General features: G+C 38.8%; 1 protein-coding gene across 4 annotated transcripts; it reads left to right on the top strand.

Moving 5' to 3' along the window:
• Nucleotides 1-4,617: 4,617 nt before the first annotated feature.
• LOC109040975 (alpha-amylase 1) lies at nucleotides 4,618-22,955 on the top strand. Of its 4 annotated transcripts, none has more exons than XM_019057123.2 (13): nucleotides 4,618-4,784; nucleotides 5,363-5,579; nucleotides 6,019-6,185; nucleotides 7,402-7,582; nucleotides 8,632-8,747; nucleotides 10,799-10,926; nucleotides 12,895-13,011; nucleotides 13,986-14,104; nucleotides 16,053-16,257; nucleotides 16,605-16,729; nucleotides 18,830-19,210; nucleotides 20,388-20,480; nucleotides 22,728-22,955. In XM_019057123.2, exons 2-13 carry the CDS (start codon nucleotides 5,397-5,399, stop codon nucleotides 22,860-22,862), a joined length of 1,950 nt encoding a protein of 649 aa, XP_018912668.2. In that variant the 5' UTR covers nucleotides 4,618-4,784; nucleotides 5,363-5,396; the 3' UTR covers nucleotides 22,863-22,955. The 4 variants fall into 4 exon arrangements, 3 of the variants coding, with proteins under 3 accessions (XP_018912668.2, XP_018912669.2, XP_018912670.2); XR_011899814.1 differs by having other exon boundaries at nucleotides 4,627-4,784; nucleotides 20,395-20,480; nucleotides 22,728-22,769; XM_019057124.2 differs by lacking the exon at nucleotides 20,388-20,480 and having other exon boundaries at nucleotides 4,622-4,784.
• Nucleotides 22,956-23,012: the final 57 nt, after the last annotated feature.

Raw genomic sequence — 23,012 nt, 5'->3', positions numbered from 1 at the left:
AGGAAAAAGCACAGAAATTTTAAAGACTGGATGTTAAGTAGTTTTTCATTTAAAAAATAAAGTATGACAGGAAGTCTGCGACGTCGCAAACCGAGATACGTGGTTTGGTAGTTTCACCGTCGATTTCCAATAGCTTCTACAGCCGGCAACACAATTTCTCATAGCCTTTTAGTCCAGTACCAATAGATCTAAAAAGGGGGGTATGAATGCAAGAAAGAGGTCAGAAGAGGTTAAAGCTGATTCTTATGTATTTTTGGTCGCTGAATCCGAATTTGATGCTTCCCACCAAATCCGCCATGTGCGTTTTCCGGAAAAGCCGGAAAACTGCCGAAAATCACGTTTTTACGCGCTTTTCCGGGAATAAATAGCTTAATATTCGTCGGAGCGTAAAATTAGTTATCAGCAAAGGTGTAGCCTAGTAAATTTACCGTCATTTAATCGTCACATTTCGGGCTATTTCATCGTTGTTATTGCGTTCCCTCTATTTGTATATCGCTGCTGATTGTCTGTAAGCGAGCAATTTCACTCTATAACGAAAGTAATCCTCCTTCAGCCAAAATTGGACGCATTTGAATCAAAATGAACTACATCCGTTGGGACATAAGCCTTGCCAACCATGCATTCGTATGGATCTTTGGGATTATGTCAGAATGGATATGGTTCCTTTTAATATAAAGACGTTCAATTCAATGTGCTTCCTAATTACTTGTTTTTTTTTGTTTTTTTTTTTAAACACTGAGGACAGGTGAATTGCCTGTGTGTGAAACTAGAAAAAGCTGTTTTCCATATTATTATTTCGCTTCAAAGAAAGTAACGTGTTACATAATATCTCAGAAAGCTATTTCGCGACTTACAATTACTTCCTGCCATTTGCTGGTTTATCCTCAGAAGAACTCTTTCCGCACCACCTTAGAGAACCCCTTTTCAAAATCAAGACTTAACCGTTACCAAAACACGTATGACTTCAATTGATGTTTGTTTTGGTGACGGCTAACTCATCAATTTGAACTGGGAAAAGCCGACGAGAAAACTATATTCTTATCAATGGAACTCTTTCCACACCACCTTAGAGAAACCCTCGTTAATATAATCAGTTGGCCATCATCAAAACACAATTCATGTTAGTCAAAACTCATGACATCACTGTGTTTTGGCGATAGCCATCAGATTATTTTTACCAGGGAAAGACCGACTTTTATAAACACTTAATTTCTCAGGAGGTAAGTTCAGTGGCGCGTTGCTAGTGTATTTTCTTCGGAAAATACACTATTTCTTTTTTTATAGTGGTTGCTTCCCCCGTAGGCCTACCAATCCACTTCATGACTAATTACGGAAAAAACAGAGAGGGATGAAGGAGTTTTACGTATCCTCCCGCCTATACTAATGGACCATCTTTTTTTTTTTTTCGCCGAAATGGCCGAGGGTTTCTTTTACCGCCCTCTAACTTGCACCATACCGGGTCCTGGTTATGGATTCAGCCGTCATAGGAAAGCGATGGCCGCCGGCCGACTGAACGAAGTGCCGAAACACCACTGCATCCTTCGAACCAAAGCTACGGTATCGTACACCCCCTGTTATAAATTTACGAGGCGTTAGAATATTTAAAATTCCTAGACCCACTCTCTGTTAGGGGAGGGGAGACAAAGAAAAAGAATTAAAAGAAAAAGAATGAAAAGAAAAAGAGCGAGCCCTACTGGCACGCTTCAAAAGACAAAGAAAAAAGAAAAAAGTAACATAATTGAAATTATGTTACTACGCGGGAGGGGTTGGGGGACTCTACTTTAAAACGCGAATCTACAAGCAATTACTGGTTTTCTTTGCTATTTGTCTTTTAGGAAGCAAAAAAAAAAAAAAAAAAAAGTTAGTAGAAAAAGAGGAGGAACCAACACCGGGAAGTGCGTTAAATCCCTAAAAGACAAAGAGAAAAGAAACCTCAAAAAATAAAAAAGAACAACAAATTAGAACTAGCATGCGACAAGCAACACATAACACACACGAGCATCATGTAACGTTTAAAAGCAACACGTAACATATACAAGCAACATATAGCACACAAGCAACACGTAACACGCAAGGAACATGTAACACACAAGCAACACGCAACACACTCAAGCAACACGCAACACACATACGCAACACGCATCAGTAGAAACATATAACACATAGATAACAAATGTGACATATAAATAACATATAACACATAAATAACATATAACACATATAAAACATATAACACACATGCAACACATAATACCTTTACCAACGAGTCCTGGCCAGGGACTGCCCGATCCACCCCTCGTGCCTATATTTATAACGTACGGCGTGGTGCAAACAAAGCCCGGGAGCATTTTCAGCTGTGACGTCACGTTGGCTATCACCGTAAACCAATCAAATGCGTTGAAAAAAAAAAAAAAAACATCGAAGTGAAAATAAAGCACCGAGGTTGGGAGCCTATCGAGATTGAGTTTGCTCTTGGAGGCCTTAGAGCCTGAAAGGGCAGCCAACTTTTCTCCACGGAATATTCGAAACCGAATTGTAGTTGTTGCCAACCTTTACTTGACCCATTGAAGTAAAACCAGAGTACACCTAGGTTCGAAGACTTTCATAAGTAAAATCGTTATTTGGAGGCCGTGTAGGGCTTGAAAGGTCTGCCAACCTCCCCACATGAAAAATTCAGTCGTTGCCAACCTATAAATTTGAAGGGGAGATCCATCATAGTACCAAGCCTAGTCAAGGAAAAATCCCTAGTTTCCGGAAAAAGAAGAAAAAAAACTAGTAAATCCATACATGCTCCACAACGACTCAAACGTCATCAGACGTTTGTCATTTGAACTGACCAACCCCAGCATCGTTTTTTTGGGTGACGTCCTAGCGAAAACTTGTCCCTTTAAATATTGTCGGCAATTTACTCGGCTACGACTTTGCTGATAACTAATTTTACGCTCCGACGAATATTAAGCTATTTATTCCCGGAAAAGCGCGTAAAAACGTGATTTTCGGCAGTTTTCCGGCTTTTCCGCAATTGCACAAGGCGGATTTGGTGGGAAGCATCAAATTCGGATTCAGCGACCAAAAATACATAAGAATCAGCTTTAACCTCTTCTGACCTCTTTCTTGCATTCATAAACTCCTGTTGGTACTGGACTATTTTATAGCCGATGGCGTTTAAGCAACAGCCTGACGATAAAGTGTATGCTAAACGTAATTAATTACGGATGCAAGGACTTAGTGAGTTTTTAGACTACCGCTCTCTTTTTGGGCCGTAGTATCTTGATTTATTTTGCGAGGAAAGCTCCGTACTTTTGAAGAATGCCTGCCATTCCTAATATGTTGGAGCGCCTTCAATTTCGTATGATATACTGTGCAATACCTCTGGTGTGAAATAGTTGCTTCAAGCGCCGCGGTACGCTGCGGTGCGGCGGGCAGCCAGCGCTGAACGCGCATTGGCGCCTACAAACCTAACAGGGATACTTCACGCATTGCGCAATGCGTGAAGTATCCCTGTTAGGTTTGTAGGCGCCAGTGCGCCGCCGCTCCGCTTTGTGTTAGGCTCTCATATTTAATCTCGTGGTGTCAGCGTTGTTCAACTCATGACTTTGAAATTTTTGCACACTCTGTTTGGATTATTTTCATTTTAATTGATAAAAGCAAATATGTAGTAAAGGAAAATATAATGTGCGTTTTGTAAATATTATGGTGATTCCGTACAAATTTAAGGATTTACAAAGCACACGAATTTCTACACATTTTCTTATAGCCTTTTATAGCCGATGGCGAAAAAGCAACAGCCAGGCGACAGGAGCTATAGCCCGGCTGTTAAATTTTTTATCGCTTCGTGTAGCCCGGCCGTATGATTTTTTCCACTTTCTACAGCCAGCTATATGATTTGCTATCGCCCTCTTCAGTCGGCTATAAGAACTCCTATGGTATTTTGAAAAGCAGCTCCTATCGCCAATTTTTACCAGGGTCTCAATCGATCACTGTTCATTTTCCACCTTGTATGATTCAAACTAAAAGCAACTTGCTATACCTGAGCCAAAGCGTCAAGAACTCAAGATTGAGGCTGCCAGATTTCCACATCGCAGAGACTGCCTCGGAGGTGTTTAGTGCGCGATTTGACCAGTGTGCGTGTTTTCATGAGCGGGATGTTTGAATTCACGCGTCAATAGATATTATATATCTTGGGTAGGAGTTAATTTTAGTAATTTTCGATGCGAGAATCGTGTTTTACATGAAATTCTGGAACGTGAATCAGAATGCTTAGCTTCGTGCCTTGTCTAGTCGTTCATTCATGTCAAAAAAAACCAGTTGAAAATGCCATCGAGGGGACGTGAAATTTTCTAAATCTTCAAAGAATGATCCCTGAAACCCTCCCATCTTGCTGAGGAAATCCTCTCCCCGAAGAGTCGCTCATTTGTTTTGCACTAAATGAAAACAAAACATCCTAGGTCCGGCTCTTTTGATCTCATTTTTTTTATGACGTCATTAACAGTGAGTGATGAGAGACAGCATGATACATTCAAGAGTCGGCCGACTTCAGGGCAGTTTGGTAGCCCCTCTTGACTCAACAACCGATATCTAATCTTCACGATAATGCAGCTAGAAAAATCATGCTTTTGTCGGCTAACGGCTTTCTCCATTTGTTTCGGAACACATTAATATCACTCATACGCTCTTCAAATCAAAGTCACAAATAATCGTATTTTACCTTAATCCCCTGCACTGAATCATATTCCAAATCAAATTCTGTGCCAACACTGAGGAGCTTCTTTGCAAACCCGCAGGTATTTATTCATATTATAATCATCATTATTTTTTGTGAGGCCGGAATTATTTTTTGGACACTATATCTCATGTTGTCTCGCAATCGAATTCGATCCATTGAAAGTTGATTGAATGAGAATCTCACCCAAGAATAACATATCTTACTCTACATATTATAAAATTATAGGAGTAACGCGTATCGCATAAGGCTGGAGGCGCAAAGCGCCTCGGACGGTTGGACCGCGAAGCGGTTAAAAGGCACAGCCCCTTAGTTGGAGATGAAACGACATTTTGTCAGGATAATCGGACTAATTGTAAAATTATTAGTAATATATTTTATCTATAACGTAGCTACAGGGCTAATAACCCTATAATTTTTCACTTCTCTCAGATGAGTTTGCACAGTTTGCCTCAATGAAAATAAAAAAACTGGATAATCACCGGATCAAATTTAGGTACCTTTTGAATTTCATTTTAACCTTTGCGGGGAACGACGCAGAGTTAATTTTTGCGAGTGATGAGGTATAGAAAGAGTTAGTTCTTTTGACCATTCCGTCTTAATAATGCTGCCTCATTGTTTGAATTCTACTGTTACCAGATCTGAAGAAATTTATATATATAATTGATAGAAGATGAACCCATGGAAGTTTTGGTGTTATACATTTGTGCTCTGTATTGGTATGGCTGCCAGTCAGTTTGACTCGGGGATGAGCGGAAATAGACGAGTGGTGGTCCAGCTTTTTGAATGGCCTTTCAACGCTGTTAAAGAAGAATGCAAAAATTTCCTGGGCCCTCAGCAATTTGGCGCTGTCTTGGTTTGTGGGTTTTTTCTTATTGAGTTTCTCATTTGTTTTGCTTGTGCCCCCCTCCATATCTTTGCTTCGTCATTCACAAGCCTTGTTATCTAATTCACGTTATAAAAATTCTATCTTTGTCATAAAACTCTACGTTGCAATCAATGTGCGTGATAAAACTTTAATTTGGAAATCGAATGGCAAATAAGTTTTCCGGGGGTAAATCTTGAAATTAGCATTCTCACATGTCCTGTACTTTTTACACGACACTATACTCCCAAGAAATAACATAAAAGTCCTAAACCATATTTGAGAGTATGAGAACTGAGTAAACTTTGAGTACGACTTTATAATTTTCTTCAATTTCAAGGTTACAAAATCGAATGGTGATCTGTTTCAAATATATGTATGATTTCTAGTTTTGGTTAACGTTTACTACTACTCAATGTATTGTTTGCAGGTTTCTCCAGTCACTGAAAATATTGTGATCAGACATCAATTGGATGGTAAAACCATCAGACCGTGGTACGAACGATACCAGCCTGTATCGTGGGACATGATCACCAGATCTGGCACGGAACAGGATTTCAAAGATATGGTGGAAGAATGTAACAAAAATGACGTCAGGTAAGATATATTTCTTGCAATCTAGTGAGGTAACTTCCTATTCATGACGACTTTTGCACTCGAATAACTGAAGTAGGGCGAGAATTACATGGATTGAGTGTAACAGAAAAGAACCAAGTCAAATCAAGATGAAATTGAAATAAAAGAGGTGTGTTTTTCTATTCCTATATCAGACTCAATAATGTTAGAGATGATGTTCTCCTGCAATGATGAGGTTATGCAATTTACGCCACCAATAAATTGAAATGGTTGCACCCTGCGATTTGATATCCCAGCGCAACATCATCGCAACAATTACTAGTGAGAAGGCTCAGTTATCCTTCAATTCAGTGGTTATGGAACTTGAGTCACCCAGGAGGCGAAATAGTTGTATTACTCATTTAGTACCTCAGCTCTCCATTTAAACAGCAAAAAAATTTGGGTTTGACATAAAGCAGATAGATATCACGATGTGCGCAAAATATAGTATTTTTATCTAAACTCACCAAACGAGTGAACGGTGTGGTGTGACTCTTTAATCAAATTTTCAAAAACCAACAAATTAACATAATTATCAGCAACATATTGTTATTATGACGACGATGATGTGAACTTGACACCAACAAAGTATCATATTGGACTTAAGATCATCAGTATATTGACTTATTGATGCAATTTTGTTAACAATAGGGTTATTGAGACAAGTTGACGCCACGCTGGGGAAAACCAAATTGGTGCTACGTTGATAACGCGTTGAGATAATAGTGGCATTTCCGACCAAGTTGATACCATTCTGCTACCATGTTGACGACATACTGACTTGGTATCAATATAATTCCAACGTGTTACCAACATGGTCGTCTGCACCAGGGTTGACCGTACAAAAACTATTTTGCATCTTGTGATTTGATATCACCAGCTGCACTCTAGTTTTCTTCGAATTAATCAATTAATCAATCGATCAACTACATCGCGTCGAACGGAAACCGCTCACTTACATTTTGCCAGTCTTGAGTTAATTTTAGTTAATAATTCTTTTCAAGGTTAGATTCAACAATTAAAGTGGTAAGAAGATTCGTTTTGGGGTTCCAAGAATCTCATGATTGCATCGACTCTTGAAAAATTAATGATTAACGCACAAAAAACTCAAAGCTGAAAAATGGACTTCGGTAATTTTCGCACGACGACCTATTCAATGTATTATAATTATTTTAATTGTTCATACGGATGTCAATAGAGTATACGTGGATACTGTTCTAAACCATGGTGTGTCTCATGCTGCTGGTGAACCGAATGGGGACGTGGTTGGTGTCGGTGGCACAGTAGCCAACGTGAAAAGAAAGCAATACCCAGGTCTCGGATATGACGAGCGAAACTTTCATAAATCCTGCTATTGTGATGGATCCAACAGAACTGCGGCAAGTAGTCTCATTGTATTGTTTGATTTTCAATCTATTTAAATTACGGTACAGCTTCATCAGGAGAGGCTACATTTCTCCGTCTCGGTGTATGACGAGAAAACCTGCCCGGCATAGTCGCGTTGAGCCCCTGCGATTCATTTTAAACTTCACGCCAAGACTGAAATGAAACGGGATGAACAGAACGGAGCGTTTCGTCGCTTATCGACGGTGAAACTACCAAACCACGTATCTCGTTTGCGGTGTTTAAAAATCTACGCTCACATTTTATTTTTTTGAAGTAGACCAAATCAATATCATTCCTTGAAATTTTCACGGAATTTTCTCCGCACAAAGAGAAAAAATCACAGAAATTTTCAAGACTGGATGTTAAGTAGTTTTTCATTTAAAAAATAAAGTATGACAGGAAGTCTGCGACGTCGCAAACCGAGATACGTGGTTTGGTAGTTTCACCGTCGTTATGGATAGTCTGCAGCAAAGGAGCATACCTTCGATTCACTTACCCTGCTAACAGATCGAGATTCAACATTTCCCGCTTAGTTCAATTTCTCGCTAAATTTGAAATGCTCGCTATTTTTCATTGGCGGGAATTTCAAATGTTTCCCCCCTCTCTAAGCTTCCTGATCTACTCTTATATGAGGGAACTTGGGTCCAATTTCTAAAATTTGAGTACAGCGGGCTCATCTAGGGACTATCACTTGTCGATAACCGCAAAAATCATGGAAAATTGGAAATCGGCAGAGTAGAAACGCTCAAACGAGCTGTGACAAAAAATAAAGAAACATTGTTTAAATGAAAGAATTCGCAACTTTACCGCGTAATATAAAAAAAACCTGGGTCATATTTTCAAAATCTGAGTATAGTGGGCTCATCTAGAGACAATTGCCTGTCGATAGCCACAAAAATCATAAAAATCGGCCCGGTGGTAGAACGCTGGAACGAAGCGTTATATTACCATTTACAAGTTTAGGAGGTCCCGGACCCGGAGCTTATAGTATAGATATATTTACTAGTTAATAAGAATTAAGAATTTTCTTTTGTTGCTTCAGGTACGAATATGCGAAATATGGGGTTTACAGGATGTAAATCAAACACAACCATACGTTCAAGATAAAATTGTAAAATTCATGAACAAGTTGATTGACTATGGAGTGGCTGGTTTCCGGTAATCACATTTTGTTAAAAATCTCGCATAAGTGCTCTCAAGTGCATGGGTATAATTAAATTCCGAGAATGATCTCAAGTTCGAGCTGAAATCAAGATATTATCTCACAAATATAACTAATGAGTGATACAAAAAACATTTTGACAGGTGGGACTACAGTTGCGTGAATAACTTTGTGAATCTGAATTGCCCACCCACTCCCGTTCTTCTACTTTGATTTAAATAATGGTTTCGGCTTCGTTGCTCCCTTTTATTACCATTGACCTTTCTAATCTCTTCGGTATGACGTGCATGATACTATAATCATACGGCTTGGTGAAGTCGTTTAAATTAAACCAGCCGAGTACGGCCGCATGTCTGTGGCTTTCATTTTTTAACCAGGGCTTGAACCCATATCAAAAAAAGACAAACGAAGGAAAAAGCAAATTTAAAAAGCCCTAGCTTTTTGGATTTAATTAGGAATTTTCCTTTTCATAAGAAAGGCGAATGATGAAAATTAATAAGACGATGTCTCCAAATGAGGTTGAAAGAATTGAAAGCGAGCGACTGATTCTCTACGATATGAAACATTCATTCGGTAAATTCCAGAAATATTGCACGTAAAATTTCAAATTCAATGTTTCACGTAACATCTCAAATTGAATAATTCACGTATAGAATTTCAATTTTCAATTTTATGAAACTTTACCATCCTAGAAGAAACCAGGGAAGCCTCCTTTACCACGCGTCTCAAAAAGGATTGACACGAAGGACATGAAAAAGTCTTCTGTCTAGATTTGTTTTCAATATTTGAATTTCTTCGTTCACATAAAGCAATGAATTGCAGCGTATGTGTATTTGTAATTAATTAACAAAATAACCCCTGGTAAAAATTGGCGATGGGAGCTGCGTTTCAAAATACCATAGGATTTCTTATGGCCGACTGAAGAGGGCGATAGAAAATCATATAGCTGGCTGTAGAAAGTGGAAAAAATCATACGGCCGGGCTACTTGAAGCGACAAAAAATTAAACAGCCGAACTATAGACTATAGTTCCTATTTCCGGGTTTTACATTTTATCGCCTGGCCGTTGCTTTTTCGCCATCGGCAATAAAAGGCTATAAGAAATTCTGTAGAAATTCTTGTGCTTTGTAAATCCTTAAGTTTGTACGGGATCACCTTAATATTGACAAAACGCACATTATATTTTCCTTTACAACATCAATTTTTTTTCATCAATTAAAATGAGAATAATCCATACAGAGTGTGCAAACATTTCAAAGTCATGAGTTGAACAACGCTGACTCCGCTAGATTAAATATTAGACCCTAACACAAAGCGGAGCGGCGGCGCACTGGCGCCTACAAACCTAACAGGGATACTTCACGCATTGCGCAATGCGTGAAGTATCCCTGTTAGGTTTGAAGGCGCCGATGCGCGTTCAGCGCTGGCTGCCCGCCGCGCCGCAGCGTACCGCAGCGCTTGAAGCAACTATTTCACACCAGAGGTATTGCACAGTATCATACGAAATTGAAGGCGCTCCAACATATTAGGAATGGCAGGCATCCTTCAAAAGTACGGAACTTTCCTCGCAAATCAACTCAAGATACTGCGGCCCAAAAAGAGAGCGGTAGTCCAAAAACTCACTAAATCCAAGCATCCGTAATTAGTAACGTTCAGCATTCACTATCGCCTGGCTGTTGCTTAATCGCCATCGGCTATAAAAGGCTATAAGAAATTGTGTAACCGGCCATAGAAACTATTGGAAACCTCACAGCCGACTGTAGGTCATGGTATTTTGGAACACAGATTCTACTGCCAATTTTTACCAGGGACCCAACCGCAACATTTTTAGACGTGAAATTGTTTATTCTGAAGACCTCTTGCCTCTTGTTTGCTGTTTTTGAGAGCTGCCACTAGTGATGCCGAAACTCGGTATCTGCGAGGCAGAAGCGGTTACAACAAAATTAGATAGGCATAGTTTAAACTGTTAAGTTTCTCAGATTTTGACGTAGTATATAGCATTCTGTATACCATCAATTAAATCGGCGCATGCTCCTTATTCTTTTCAGAATCGATGCAGCGAAGCATATGTGGCCCGACGATTTGGCCCAGATTTTCAGCCAATTAAAAGACGTCTCGCTAGATGGAGGAAAAACAAGACAGCGACCGTTCTGGGCTCTAGAGGTGGTGGATGACGGTGTGAGATACTTTTTTGCGGTTTTTTAAAAGCTGGATCAATATCACACAAATTTTAAATTACAAAAAATACCGCTAAAATTTACTAACTAGATTGGCTGGCGTATATGGACGAAATCTGCATTAAAGCCTCTCTCCATTCGACGATGAAGTTGCAAAAATGCATCTATCGGTTTGAGTCAATGCAGAGTTCCTGTCTTAATTCATTTCCCACATGGAAAACTACGAAACGTCATTTCTTTAAAACGTCCCTGATTTATTTTCGCAATGCGAAGAGTATTTCACGAAAATTTCGATCCATGATGTTGACTTAGTACCCCTTTAAAAAATAAAATAGGAGCGGAGATTTTGAAACAACGCAACCGAGATACGCATTTTTGCAGTTTCATCGTCGATTTGACGCGGCTTCACTGCGACGGTGAGACGTTACATGGAAAATGAGCTTCCACGCCATTTTACGATCATAACGGAGATGAGATGAAAGAGGCAGACCGTAGATCTGCCGTGCTAAGGAATAACGCCGTATGAACATTCGAGAGTTGCCAAATTTCCTCGCAGAAAATAGTTATTTTTGAAAGAAATTATGAGTATTTTTCCTTGAAATTTTCAGGATCTTTAGGTGAAATTGCGAACAAATTTATCTGAAAAATTGGAGGGAAAATATTAACAAATTCTCCAGAAAATTCGTGATCAACCAAAAGAAATTTGGCAACACCTAAAGGTTCATACGGCGTTCTTCCTTAGCACGGCAGAGATGTCGGCATTTCTTTTGTGTTTATACTCCCAAACTAAAGTACGGAATTTAAAAGGAGCACTTGCGATGCATGGCCTGGAAATAGAGGAACGCTATGAAAATCTGAGTACTTGCACGAGCGGGTTGCGGGGTACCCTCGCAAAACATTGAAAGACTTTCGGAAGGGACAGACTCTAGAATTGTTTTCGCCATATAGTTATTTTGAGGAGGGATTCAGGGTTATCGTTAGCATAGTTTGTTGGATAAGGGGAGAGGGGGTGGAAGGAAGATCCTGCACAGCTCAGCGTTGCAGTGCACAAGGGGATCGGCCGAGAGGAGGGGGGAGGAAGGGGTAACAATATTACGCACTTTTGGGTTGCCCTTTTTGATCAATTCATCCACATTTAAGTAAACGGTAATTATTCGGTGGTTTTTATTTTTCATTTTTCATTTGTTTATTTGATTTCAATATATTTCATGGGCAAGTTGTTTAGATTAATGGAAACAAGAAAGATTATTTTTAATTCTTCATCGTGATGAGATCGTGATCCGAGTGAAAAACAAGCAAACATAAAGCAAATTTAAAAAAATAAAAATAAAAACACTACCTGCTACGTGATAAATTTTCGAGAACACCCTGGCAATTTCTCATACACTTTTGAATACATGAACACGCTAGGTATCCAAAATCTAAGCTCAGATTCGGATTCCTCGTGAAAAATCGATGGGGAAACATGTACCACACGTTAGCATAGCACGAAGACAAGTACTCAAACAAATCAGTCCAATAATCCAAGATGGATAAGTAGGTCAGCCGAAGAGGAAGAAGAATTTATCATGGAGGAATTCAACCCCTTTATCTACGCCTGCCAAGCGCCGGCGCTAAGCATTCGGTACCGAAGGATTTCCGCGAAGCGAAAATATTCTTCTTACTCATCAGCTGACCTACTCAGTGACTGCCCGTGTTGCCAAGTTGGACTAATCAGAATCAGTATGCCTGCGTTACGCCTCTTTCCATCACGCTATGCTAGCGTATGATACATGCAATTGCATCGATTTTCAACGAGGAATCCGAATCTGAGCTCAGATTTTGGATATCATACGTTTTCAGTCACATTTTCAGCAATGTGAGTAAAGTTTAAAAAGTGTGATTTTTATCACGAATGAGACCAGACGAAAGAAAATATGGATTTTCTTGATACTCGTTTGTATTTTTACTGAAAAGTATCATTTTAGGATCTTATCAAGAGGAATACAAGGACCTCGGCTCGGAGTATGACTTCAGTTTCAGTGGAATGGTAGCGACTTGTTTCAGATGGGGATCTGTTCGACTTGCTAAAATCTTCGAATATGGTAATTAAAAAACATTCGCTATCATTAGGGTTCAAGCACAACACATCCCAAAAAATATTGAATAATATGAATCAAACCTGTCAAACAACTTATGTAAATCGTGATGTAGAATGGTTTATAAATCGGGGGTGTCATTTGAAATATCGCTCTATTTGAGTACACTGGAAAAAAAAAACACATTGGATTTAGAGTCCAGACTCTCAAAAACATCGACAAGAAAAAGTACTCGTGATTCAATCAGAATCTAGCTTAAATCAAGAACCAAGCCTCTTAATTTAAGCGGATTTCGTTTTGATTCAAGCAAAAATCCGATTGAATCAAGAGTATTTTTTCTTGTCAATGTTTCCAAGAGCCTAGACCCTAGATCCAATGGTTTTTTTTTTTTTTTTTTTTTTTTTTTTTTTTTTTCCAGTGTATGGATCTACTTAATACTAATTAACTATACCTATAACCGTAACCCTTACACTTTAGTTGTTGTTGGTTTTTTTTTTTTGTTTTTTTTTTTAATCTGATACTATGGTAGACTCATCCCTCTCAGATACATCCTACTCTGTCTTCAATGTCAATATAAATTGGACCGAGTTTAACAGAAAGGAACCAAGCCACATCAGCGATTGCCAAGTTTAACTGGGCAATTATATTTTTTACGAGAGAACGGTTGTTCGGATTCCTTTGAACATTTTAAGGAATTTGTTTCGCACCACGGAGAATTTTCACTGAAATTTGCACGAAAATCCACACAACCGTTTTCATGTAAAAAATTAAATTGCCCAATTAAATTTGGCAATAGCTGATGTGGCTTGGTTCCTTTCTGTTTAACGCGGTCCAATTATGTAATCCTTAATTCTACTTCCTTATCGATAAATTTTGGGGAATAGCGATTCGCGCTTACTTTTTAAGGCATAAATTTTGGCACTCTCTGGATTTGAATCCCACCGGGATATGTAAAATTTTGGAAATTGTGTTTTTTACAGCGAAAAATCCAACTTATATAAGCCGAACAGTCCAAGATCTCGGGGTAAACCAAGATTCTCAACGACAGGTGTGGCAAGACGGTTATTCGCACTCCCCAGATCAAAGAGGAATTCAACAGGTATATTTAATATGCGGCTAATGTTACAGTTCTCGCCCCTTCGGAATGCATTACTTTATACATTGACGGTCAAACTCCCAAACCACTTATCTCGGTTGCGATGTTACAAAATCTTCGCTCCTGTTTTATTTTTTTTTTGAAGGAGGACAAATCATCATCCCTCCTTGAAGTATTAACACAATTTTCTTTGAACAGAGAGGAAACATCACGGAAGTTTTCTGGAATTGACTTTAGGTAGTTTCCCACATAAAAGATGAAGTATCATAGAAATCTTCGAAGTCGCCAACCGAAGTGTGTGGTTTGGGAGTTTCACAATCGATATAGTTACCTCGCAGCACGCCTTGACTGAGCCACCAAACGATTTGTGATTCTGTTCGTTACATGGACGTATTTATGCTAAAAGGAACTATATGCACAGGCTTTGCGTGCAACATAGTTTATTTTGGCACAAATACGTTCACCTATCGTCCACTTGAAGTTCGCCTTCAATCTTAGCGTATAGGCACAAATCTATCTCGGAGCGCAAATAAAGCTAGTAATTTGTCTGTTTGAAAACCGCACATTACTATCGCTCCATGAGCAATGCATTGATTGGACCGATGAACTATGTTGTGAACCTTTTCTGCCGTACTAAGGAAGAACGCAGTATGAACATTCGAGAGTTGCCAAATTTCCTTCAGTGAATCGTTCATTTTTGAAGGAAGTCATGAAGATTTTTCCTTTAAATTTTCAAAATCTGTAGGTGGAATTGCGAAAAAAATTATCTGAAAAATTGGGAGGAAAATATTCACAAGTTTACCAGGAAATATGCGTTTTATCTAAGGAAATTTGGCAACGTCTGAAGATTCATACGGCGTTTTTCCTTAGCACGGCAGTATTGATAGTTTATCGTCCATTTGAAGTTTGCCTTCGATTCTTCGGCATACACTGGAAAAAAAAACACATTGGATCTAGAGTCCAGACTCTTGAAAACATTCACAAGAAAAAATACTCTGATTCAATCAGAATTAAGCTTAAATCAAAAGGAAATCCGCTCAAATTAAGAGGCTTGGTTCATGATTTAAGCAAAAATCCGATTGAATCAAGAGTATTTTTTCTTGTCGATGTTTTTAAGAGTCTGGACTCTAGATACAATGTGTTTTTTTTCCAGTGTAGGCAACAAATACACTGGGGAGCGCTGGGGTTCACTAAAATTACACACACATTAAAATCGATGGCCGAAGTGCGAAACCACTTATCTCCGTTGCGGTGTTTCAAAATTTCCGCTCCTATTAAATTTTTTGAAGGGAAACAAACCAATTTTAAAGCTTGAAATTTAGACGGGAGATCCTGGTGACACATAAGAAAAATCGAGACAGTTTTCAACAAATTACTTTAACCAGAGATTTCCAAAGAAAAAATGAAATATGTCAAGAAGTTTGCAATGTCGCAGAAGCAGGTACGTGATTTTACTTTTTGGTCATCGATCTTTTTCTTAAAAATGGGTCAGTTGCTGTGGTCACAGAATCGTGTTTTGATGCTTGATTCTTTTAGATTAGCTTAAAATTATAAGATCTGTCTAAACAGCAACTTTCTACGTTGAGTACTAACCGATGTATCGTGCTTCGAAAAATTCGGTTTATGACGTCATCCACCGCGGTAATAACACCCTCAGTTTCTTACACGTTGAGAAGTGAGTGCAAATGTATGCATCCCTTCCCTAACTGATGAAAGCAAGGTGGAAGAAACCAAGGTTGTCACTATACCGCAGTAGATGACATTATAAACCGACTTTTTAAAGCGCGATATCTCGGCTAATAATATTGAACATTGAGTTGCTGCATAGACCGATCTTATTATTTTAAGCTGATCTACAAGATTCAAGCATCAAAGCACGATTCTGTGACCAGCGCAACTGACCCAATGGAAGAATTGAGTCATATTGTACACCTCTCGATTCAATTTTCAGGTGATGAATGCCTTCATCCTTACATTCTCAAGAAACACGCCGAACATTTTTTCGGGGTTTAGTTACAAAGACACGAATGAAGGACCTCCAGTAGACCGATCAGAGAATATCATGTCACCGAGTCAGTGCACACACCCATGGACGTGCGAGCATAGAGATAAAAGTATTCAGTGGATCATAAGACACTTCACAAATGTTGTAAAAGGTAAAATACAGACTCTCGTTAAGTTTCTTTATGTATGATCGAGGAAAAACATTCGATGGCTGAGGTCAAAAAAGCGTATTTAAAATCGCGACGGTGTCAATCTGCGCTTATGATTTTTTTTTAAGGGAAACGAACTTAAAGCTTCTATCTATACTGCCCGTGAATTGCCCTCACTAATCAAAAAACAAAATTTTAAAAAAAAAAATTGCATGAAAATATTTTGATTAGTTTCCTTTAAAGAGAACAAATCATATTCGGAGATTTTTTTCAACGTTACAATTGATTTCGAAGATAGATTCTAAATATTTTTTTGCTAAAACTCTGTTACCCTCCTTATTTTCTTACAGATGCGTTCATTGAAAAATGGTGGTGTGAATGGGATAGTGAAGCAAATCAAGCTGCATTTCAGAGGGGTGAAACAGGATTCGCAGTCTTCAACGCGGATACAAAGAGTCTCAGTCAAACTTTTCAAGTAGGTTTTGACGTTGTCAGTAAAAGTTCGCCCTTTTTTCGGCAAGGCCCCCCCCCCCCCCCGACTCGAAAACGGTTCCTATACTCATCTTGAAATTTTTTCCTGAGTTTTCTGTCATTATAAGCTTCCACTTAAACCTTGGTTCGATGGTCGGATCAAATACCGAAAAAGGGGCGAAATTTTGGGAGGCTTTTTATGCCTCAAGAAACATTAAGTACATCTTAATTAGAAGTTAGTTTTAGTCATTTTCGGTGTGCAAACCGTGTTCTGCGTGAAATTTTGGTCAAGAAGCATGTATTTGAAAGTTTAAATTCGTACCGTGCCCTTGTTAAACTGGGCCATTGTGAAAACTGTGAGCTATAACATGGAGACTCTAACGAAGGGGTAGAGAAGTTACCCAATTTTCAACTCAAAGATTATTTCACGTGTACCTAGTGATTAGACAAGCACAGTAGAGAGAGCGTTTGAAGATCATCGGAAAAAGGTTTTGATTGATTAAATGCAGCGATACATTAGCATGTTAGCTTGTGAAAACATTTTTGTTAGGTCTCTCACAGCTTTGGGCGGTAAAATCAGCGTACAACTACATTTAGGCATTGCCTATTTAATTCTCACTCATGGTTTTTTTACTGGCCATTCTCTTGCCTGTTCTTTGTTTTACACAGTTTATACTACTAGAACATCTCTTGGGCACGAATAGCTGCTCACATGCATAAGAATTACGTATCTTCTGTGTTTCAGTTTTGATACCGCGATGTGCTGGAGTATGAGTATTTTTTAGAGCAAAAATTTGTATCCAAGAGATATTTTTGTATGATAAACGAAAAATTGAAAGCGTTCTGTTTTTTTGGATCCTTGTGGTACTGCCCACTCCCCTCTGCCGCGTATGATATGATGTGAAGCAGTAAGTGCCTGAGAAGTCAAAACGCCTTCAGTCTCGGCGTATGCAACAAGGACATCCGTAGAGCCCGAATAGTTGCATCCTGCAGGCGTTGTGATAAAATACGTTTAGTTTGTCGGATATATGCAGTAAGAACTAAGGGCATTTGCTCGCTTCTCTCACATCGTTACTTAATGATACCAGCGTTGCCTATTATGTCAATGACATAAACTACTCTATTTGTAATTTAAATTGGGTCTGGGCTTTGATAAAAATGTGTTCTTGTGCTACTTTTGCTTAATATAGGTAGTGAAACACAAACCAAAAAAAAAAAAAAAAAAAAAAAAAAAAAAGTGTGTTGATTTTGGTACGTTTGCGGTAAATTTAGCGCAGAAAACAATGGAGAGACAAGAAAAATGCATTTCTCAGATTGCAACGTAGGCATTCACCACTCGTTTTTTATTAAAGTTCTTCAAGAAAACTAGGTAGCATTTCCTCTTTAAATTGTCAACCGAGGGCTAGGGTTATTTTGTGTTTTACTGCCCGTATTTACCAAACTTTTGTGTTGAAATTTCTCTCTGTGTAGTGTTCTTTTTTTTACTTCGCACATTGTTAAAAATCGAGGATTGAAATCCCGGTATACTGGAGTCTGTATAGCGCCCAAAAACCCCGAGTAACATGAATGCGAAGAGAAAATAGCACCATAAAAGCGTAATACTATTACATACACTTCTCTAAGGATTAAATCCCCCTCCGTAATAGTGTCGTAATAGTGTAAGTCACACCGTGAAGAGCATGGATTCCGCTCCGCACTCATATTACTCGGGATTTTTGGGCGCGACGTTGACTCCGGCACAATATTTCTCTCGGAAATTTTTAATGTGGTGGATTCTACCCACAGTCAAGTATCTGTTTTTCAATCGATAACACAGAAAAAAGTGGAAACACGGCTAAAATACAAAATATAAAGGCAGGACGTTTCGGTACCTTACGGCACCATCAACTTCTAAAAAAGAAGTAAAAATAAAAAAGAAATTAAAAAGAAATTATTTTTATTTCTTTTTTAGCAGTTGATAATGGTGCCGTAAGGTACCGAAACGTCCTGCCTTTATATTTTGTATTTTAGCCTTGTTTCCGCTTTTTCCTGTGTTTTCGATTGTCGTTTCCGTTTCGGGCTGCTTTTATACATTCTCTTTGTTTTCCACTATCTGTTTTTCTAGGTGTCCTTACCCCAAGGAAGGTACTGCGATCTAGCGACGGGATACTTCTCGTCTGAAAGCAAAGGCTGTGCGGGCTGGCTCAGACGTGAAGTGGAAATCAAAGAGGACGGGAGTCTGAGCGTATCCTTGCCGGGTATCGCACGGTCCGGTGAGGCGCAGGAGCCCCCGTATCTCGTCATCAGCGTAGAATCCAGAATCTCGGAACCCGAATCGGACGAGGAGGACGACGATGATTGGAAGAAATACATACCTCCAACCAAATATCTTGTCTGGGCCCTCTTAGGAGTCCTGGGCGCTGGTGCAGTCGCCGGGGTAGGTTGGCTCCTGTGCAGGCGATCCAACAAAGGAGCCAATCCAGGCGGTGTAGATAAAGCCTTCGAAGTGAGAGCATAGTTTTCACTTTTTTTCAAATCCAGACTTTAAATTGTTCGATTAATATTTTACCTACGGCGCACACTGGACCGAGTCAATAGCAGAGGTCGGACATAATTTAAAAACTTTCAAAGCGTATATCTTATGAATATGAAGTGTTGACGTTTTAAAAGTAGTTTCATCGGGTTTCTCGTAAAATTCTCTAGGTACAAAAATCACTCCTTAAAATTAAAATCGTGACGAGATAAACGTAAAATCTTACAATTTTTGTCACAAATTTCATGTCCGACTTCTTTCAAAGACTCGTTCCACTGTGCGGCGCACACTGGACCGAATCAATAGGAGGAGTCGGACAAAATTTAGAGACTACGAAAGCTTATGTTTTCGATTATATAAAACCAAAAAGTTTAAGAATGGGTTCCATTGTTTTTTGGTATGATTTCCTGACAGAAAAACCCCTTGAAATTTAATTTGTGACAAAATAAACATCAAAATTTGAAATTTTAGCCAAAAATTTCTTCTCGGACCTCTTCTATTGATTCAATCCACTGTGCGGCGATGCTAAAGTTCAAAGTACAGGCTCAAAGTAGATAGAGAATGAGAGAAACAAGAAGAACGTGGGTGGAACCGAGAACTTTTTGTAGGGAGAGGAGGGGAGCAGAGGGATACCTCTTTAAGATACGATGAGGATTTTTAGGTTCTCCCCTAGTACTAAAGAGGAGCTCGGGGATTTATTTAGCCTAAAAAGGGGTTCCAGGGGGCTTCTCCCGGAGAATTTTAAAAAATTGCGTTCTTTCAGGGGAAAGTTTGAGCTGCTCTTACCAAGAAATTGATTGACTTAAAATTTCGATTAAAAAGAACGAAGTATAACACGGTTGTTTGAAACTTTCAGCGAATGTTCTTCACACTAAGTGGAAAAATCGTGGAAGTTTGCAAGAATTGACGATGAGTATATTTTTCCATTTAGAAAATAAATTATGAAAGATAGTCTACGTAGCGTTAAACCAAAAAACACCGTTTTTTAGTTTTACCGTAGCTGTGCGACATCCTTAATTAATTGCAGTGAGAGTTGAGAATGTTGTTCAATTGAGGATTTTTCTATTGAAAAAGAAATTTACGTGCCTCAACGGTAGAATGGATACGCGAACAATAGGAAATTTTCACCTCAGTAATTTTAATATTTTAGTTTTCAGTTTTAGAGGGATTGACACACAGTTTTCCTACGTGTTTGGCGACTGCAGTGATCATTTGCTGCATTGGTTGTTCTCTTCTCCCGAAGGTAAACTATTAAAAAACCTCTCTTCCCTAAGATGAATCATTAAAAAGCCAACCAATTCAGCTTCCATGAAAATTTTTTGGAAGTAGAGGACATAGAAAATTAGGAAAATTTTGTAAAAAACATAAAAAGTCACTCTGCAGTCTCAAACACAGTTTAAAGAGAAGGGGGGGGGGGGGAGGAGAGAATGTCCAAAATATTTTACGAAATTATTATGGAATCAATTCTTTTTTTACCTTCTAGGTAGCATCCATTAATTACGAAACGCACTTTTTCGGCATTCCTCCCCCCTCCCCCTAATAACACTTTTAGCAAGGGGGTCCTTATCCTTCAACATGTAAAAACAAAATGGCGTGACGCTCTTCTCGGCCCCCCTTGCCCATAGAGGGTTACGTAATTTATGGATGATCCTTTGAGTTCACTGGGAGCTCCGAGGAGCACACTGCCCACGGTCAATAAGTTTAGGTACTAGAAGAAAACATTGTCCAAAGTACCTATCCTCATACACGTTATTTTCAGAAACATTAAGTATTAAAAACATACACTGTGCACTGTGGTATTGTATTTTTGTTATCATACCCATTAATACCTTGCAAAAATATTGCTTTCTGAGGAAATACTCATACTTTTGCTTTTCCTAAATAATCTCAGAATTTTTTAACCATAATATTGAAAGGTCTTCCACCATCTCCTTTCCCCTCCAAGAAAAAAAAAAGTACAGATTGTTGGAACACAGGGCCGGATTTAGGGGGTGGCCACATAGGCCGCGGCGCCGCGTCCCATGGCGGCAAATGTTGTAATTTTTTCAAAAGTAGGTATCAAGAAAAAAATCTGATTCAGAAAAAAAATTACAAACGAGAAAAGGCGAAAACATCTCTCATTTTCTGAGAGTTAAAGTATATTAAGTTCTAATTGCCTCGTCTTTCGTTGATACAAGAGACAGCGCCTTTCATTAGTCTAGTTGAGGGAGAAACCAAACACGCAATTTGGCCTGGAGCGGCGCGGCGCAGAGGGCAATGATGACGAAGACTTGAGATGGAAAGGAGAAGCCCTCAGCGCGCCTGTCAGTATGAAACACATATTAGCGCCTACAAGACTCCATGAATACTTCACGCATTGCGTCAAACGTAATGCGGTCAGCAGCGGTCGGCGTGAAACGCATAGCGCCTAGAAGATTGTAGGGATACTTCACGCATTGCGCCAGACACAGTGCGGTTGGCGCGGTGGCGGAAATTAAAAGCATTAAACCACATTCATGTTTATTCTTTCATAATTTTTTCGTTCATTTCTTATAAATGGAAGGCCTTGTCCACACAGAGATAGGTTTACGGAACTTAATTTCTGCGCAAAGTTTCGTGAAATTTTGCTAGTGTTGATAGGGCTTTCACGAAAAATGTGCCCAACACGAGAAAACACGTCTTATGTACCCCTCCTCCTCCGGCACGTTCACTTGATAGTTTGTATCGATGTTTCAAAACGAATGACAGCAAAAATATAAGCGGCCCATGGGCGGCAAGTCGGTAAATCCGGCCCTGTTTGAACATAATACATCTAGTCTATGTTTTGAATTCATGATATTGAATTTGAGAGTTCCATTAAAACACACATTGCTCAAAAAGGTCCGCGTTTTAATGGAACTCTCAAATTTAATGGTTTTAAGGTTTAATGGAACAAGTGAGATGCTGAAAAACATTCAAAAACCGTTTTAAAAGAAATCAGCTACGAACCCAAGAAGTGAAGTACACCGAAAATATTGAAATAAATTTTCAATTTAAAACAAAAAATTTCAATTTCTTTACCACGAAATTGCAATATTTTTACATCACTTGGTCAGTTTACGCCGATTTTCAACGATCAATAAAATGTGAGCCATGTATGATAGGCAATTTGCAATGCAAAATGAATTGCAACTAGTTCCGGTAAAGGAAGCCCCTTCAATCAGTGAATAGACAGCATGCACGGCATTCCGATATAATGACAATAACTGCAACTCGTGTTATCTAGATAGTGATCCCTCATCTGAGCTTTTGAGTATATCCCAGCGAGTATTTTTCCCCACATTGTTTATATTGCCAAACTTCTAGGCAGCCATGCTTCATTTTTTTTTTTTTTTTTTTTTTTTTTTTTTTTTATTAGGATGGTTGGTATCACGTAAATATGATACTATAACTGTTAAAAATAGAGGTCATTGAACTGAAAATTAATCAAAATCATCTGTATTATAGACCACAGTTTAAAATAATGTTGTAGGTACAGATCAGCTGCATTTGTGGATGTTGCACAGACAGTACAACTGTTGTTGGGGTTATTGACCGGGACTTTTCTAAAACTTTTGAGCACTACGGAATTGGGCGCAGGAATGAAGCAGATTCTAATATTACCTGAAGTTTGCGGAGTAAGATTGGGGCTTTTGATGAATCAATATTAATTTGTTACAATTCACAAATAAAACGATGTCACTTGAAGGACAGAAAAGCATCTTGTTTCATTAGTTATTTAATTTTCGAAAAATTCTAGTAAAAAATTATACACTTT

Source organism: Bemisia tabaci, chromosome 4 (assembly GCF_918797505.1).
Source record: "Bemisia tabaci chromosome 4, PGI_BMITA_v3".
Lineage (NCBI taxonomy): Eukaryota > Metazoa > Arthropoda > Insecta > Hemiptera > Aleyrodidae > Bemisia > Bemisia tabaci.
Note: the sequence above shows the minus strand (reverse complement) of the source record. Positions and strands in the feature narration are given on the sequence as shown.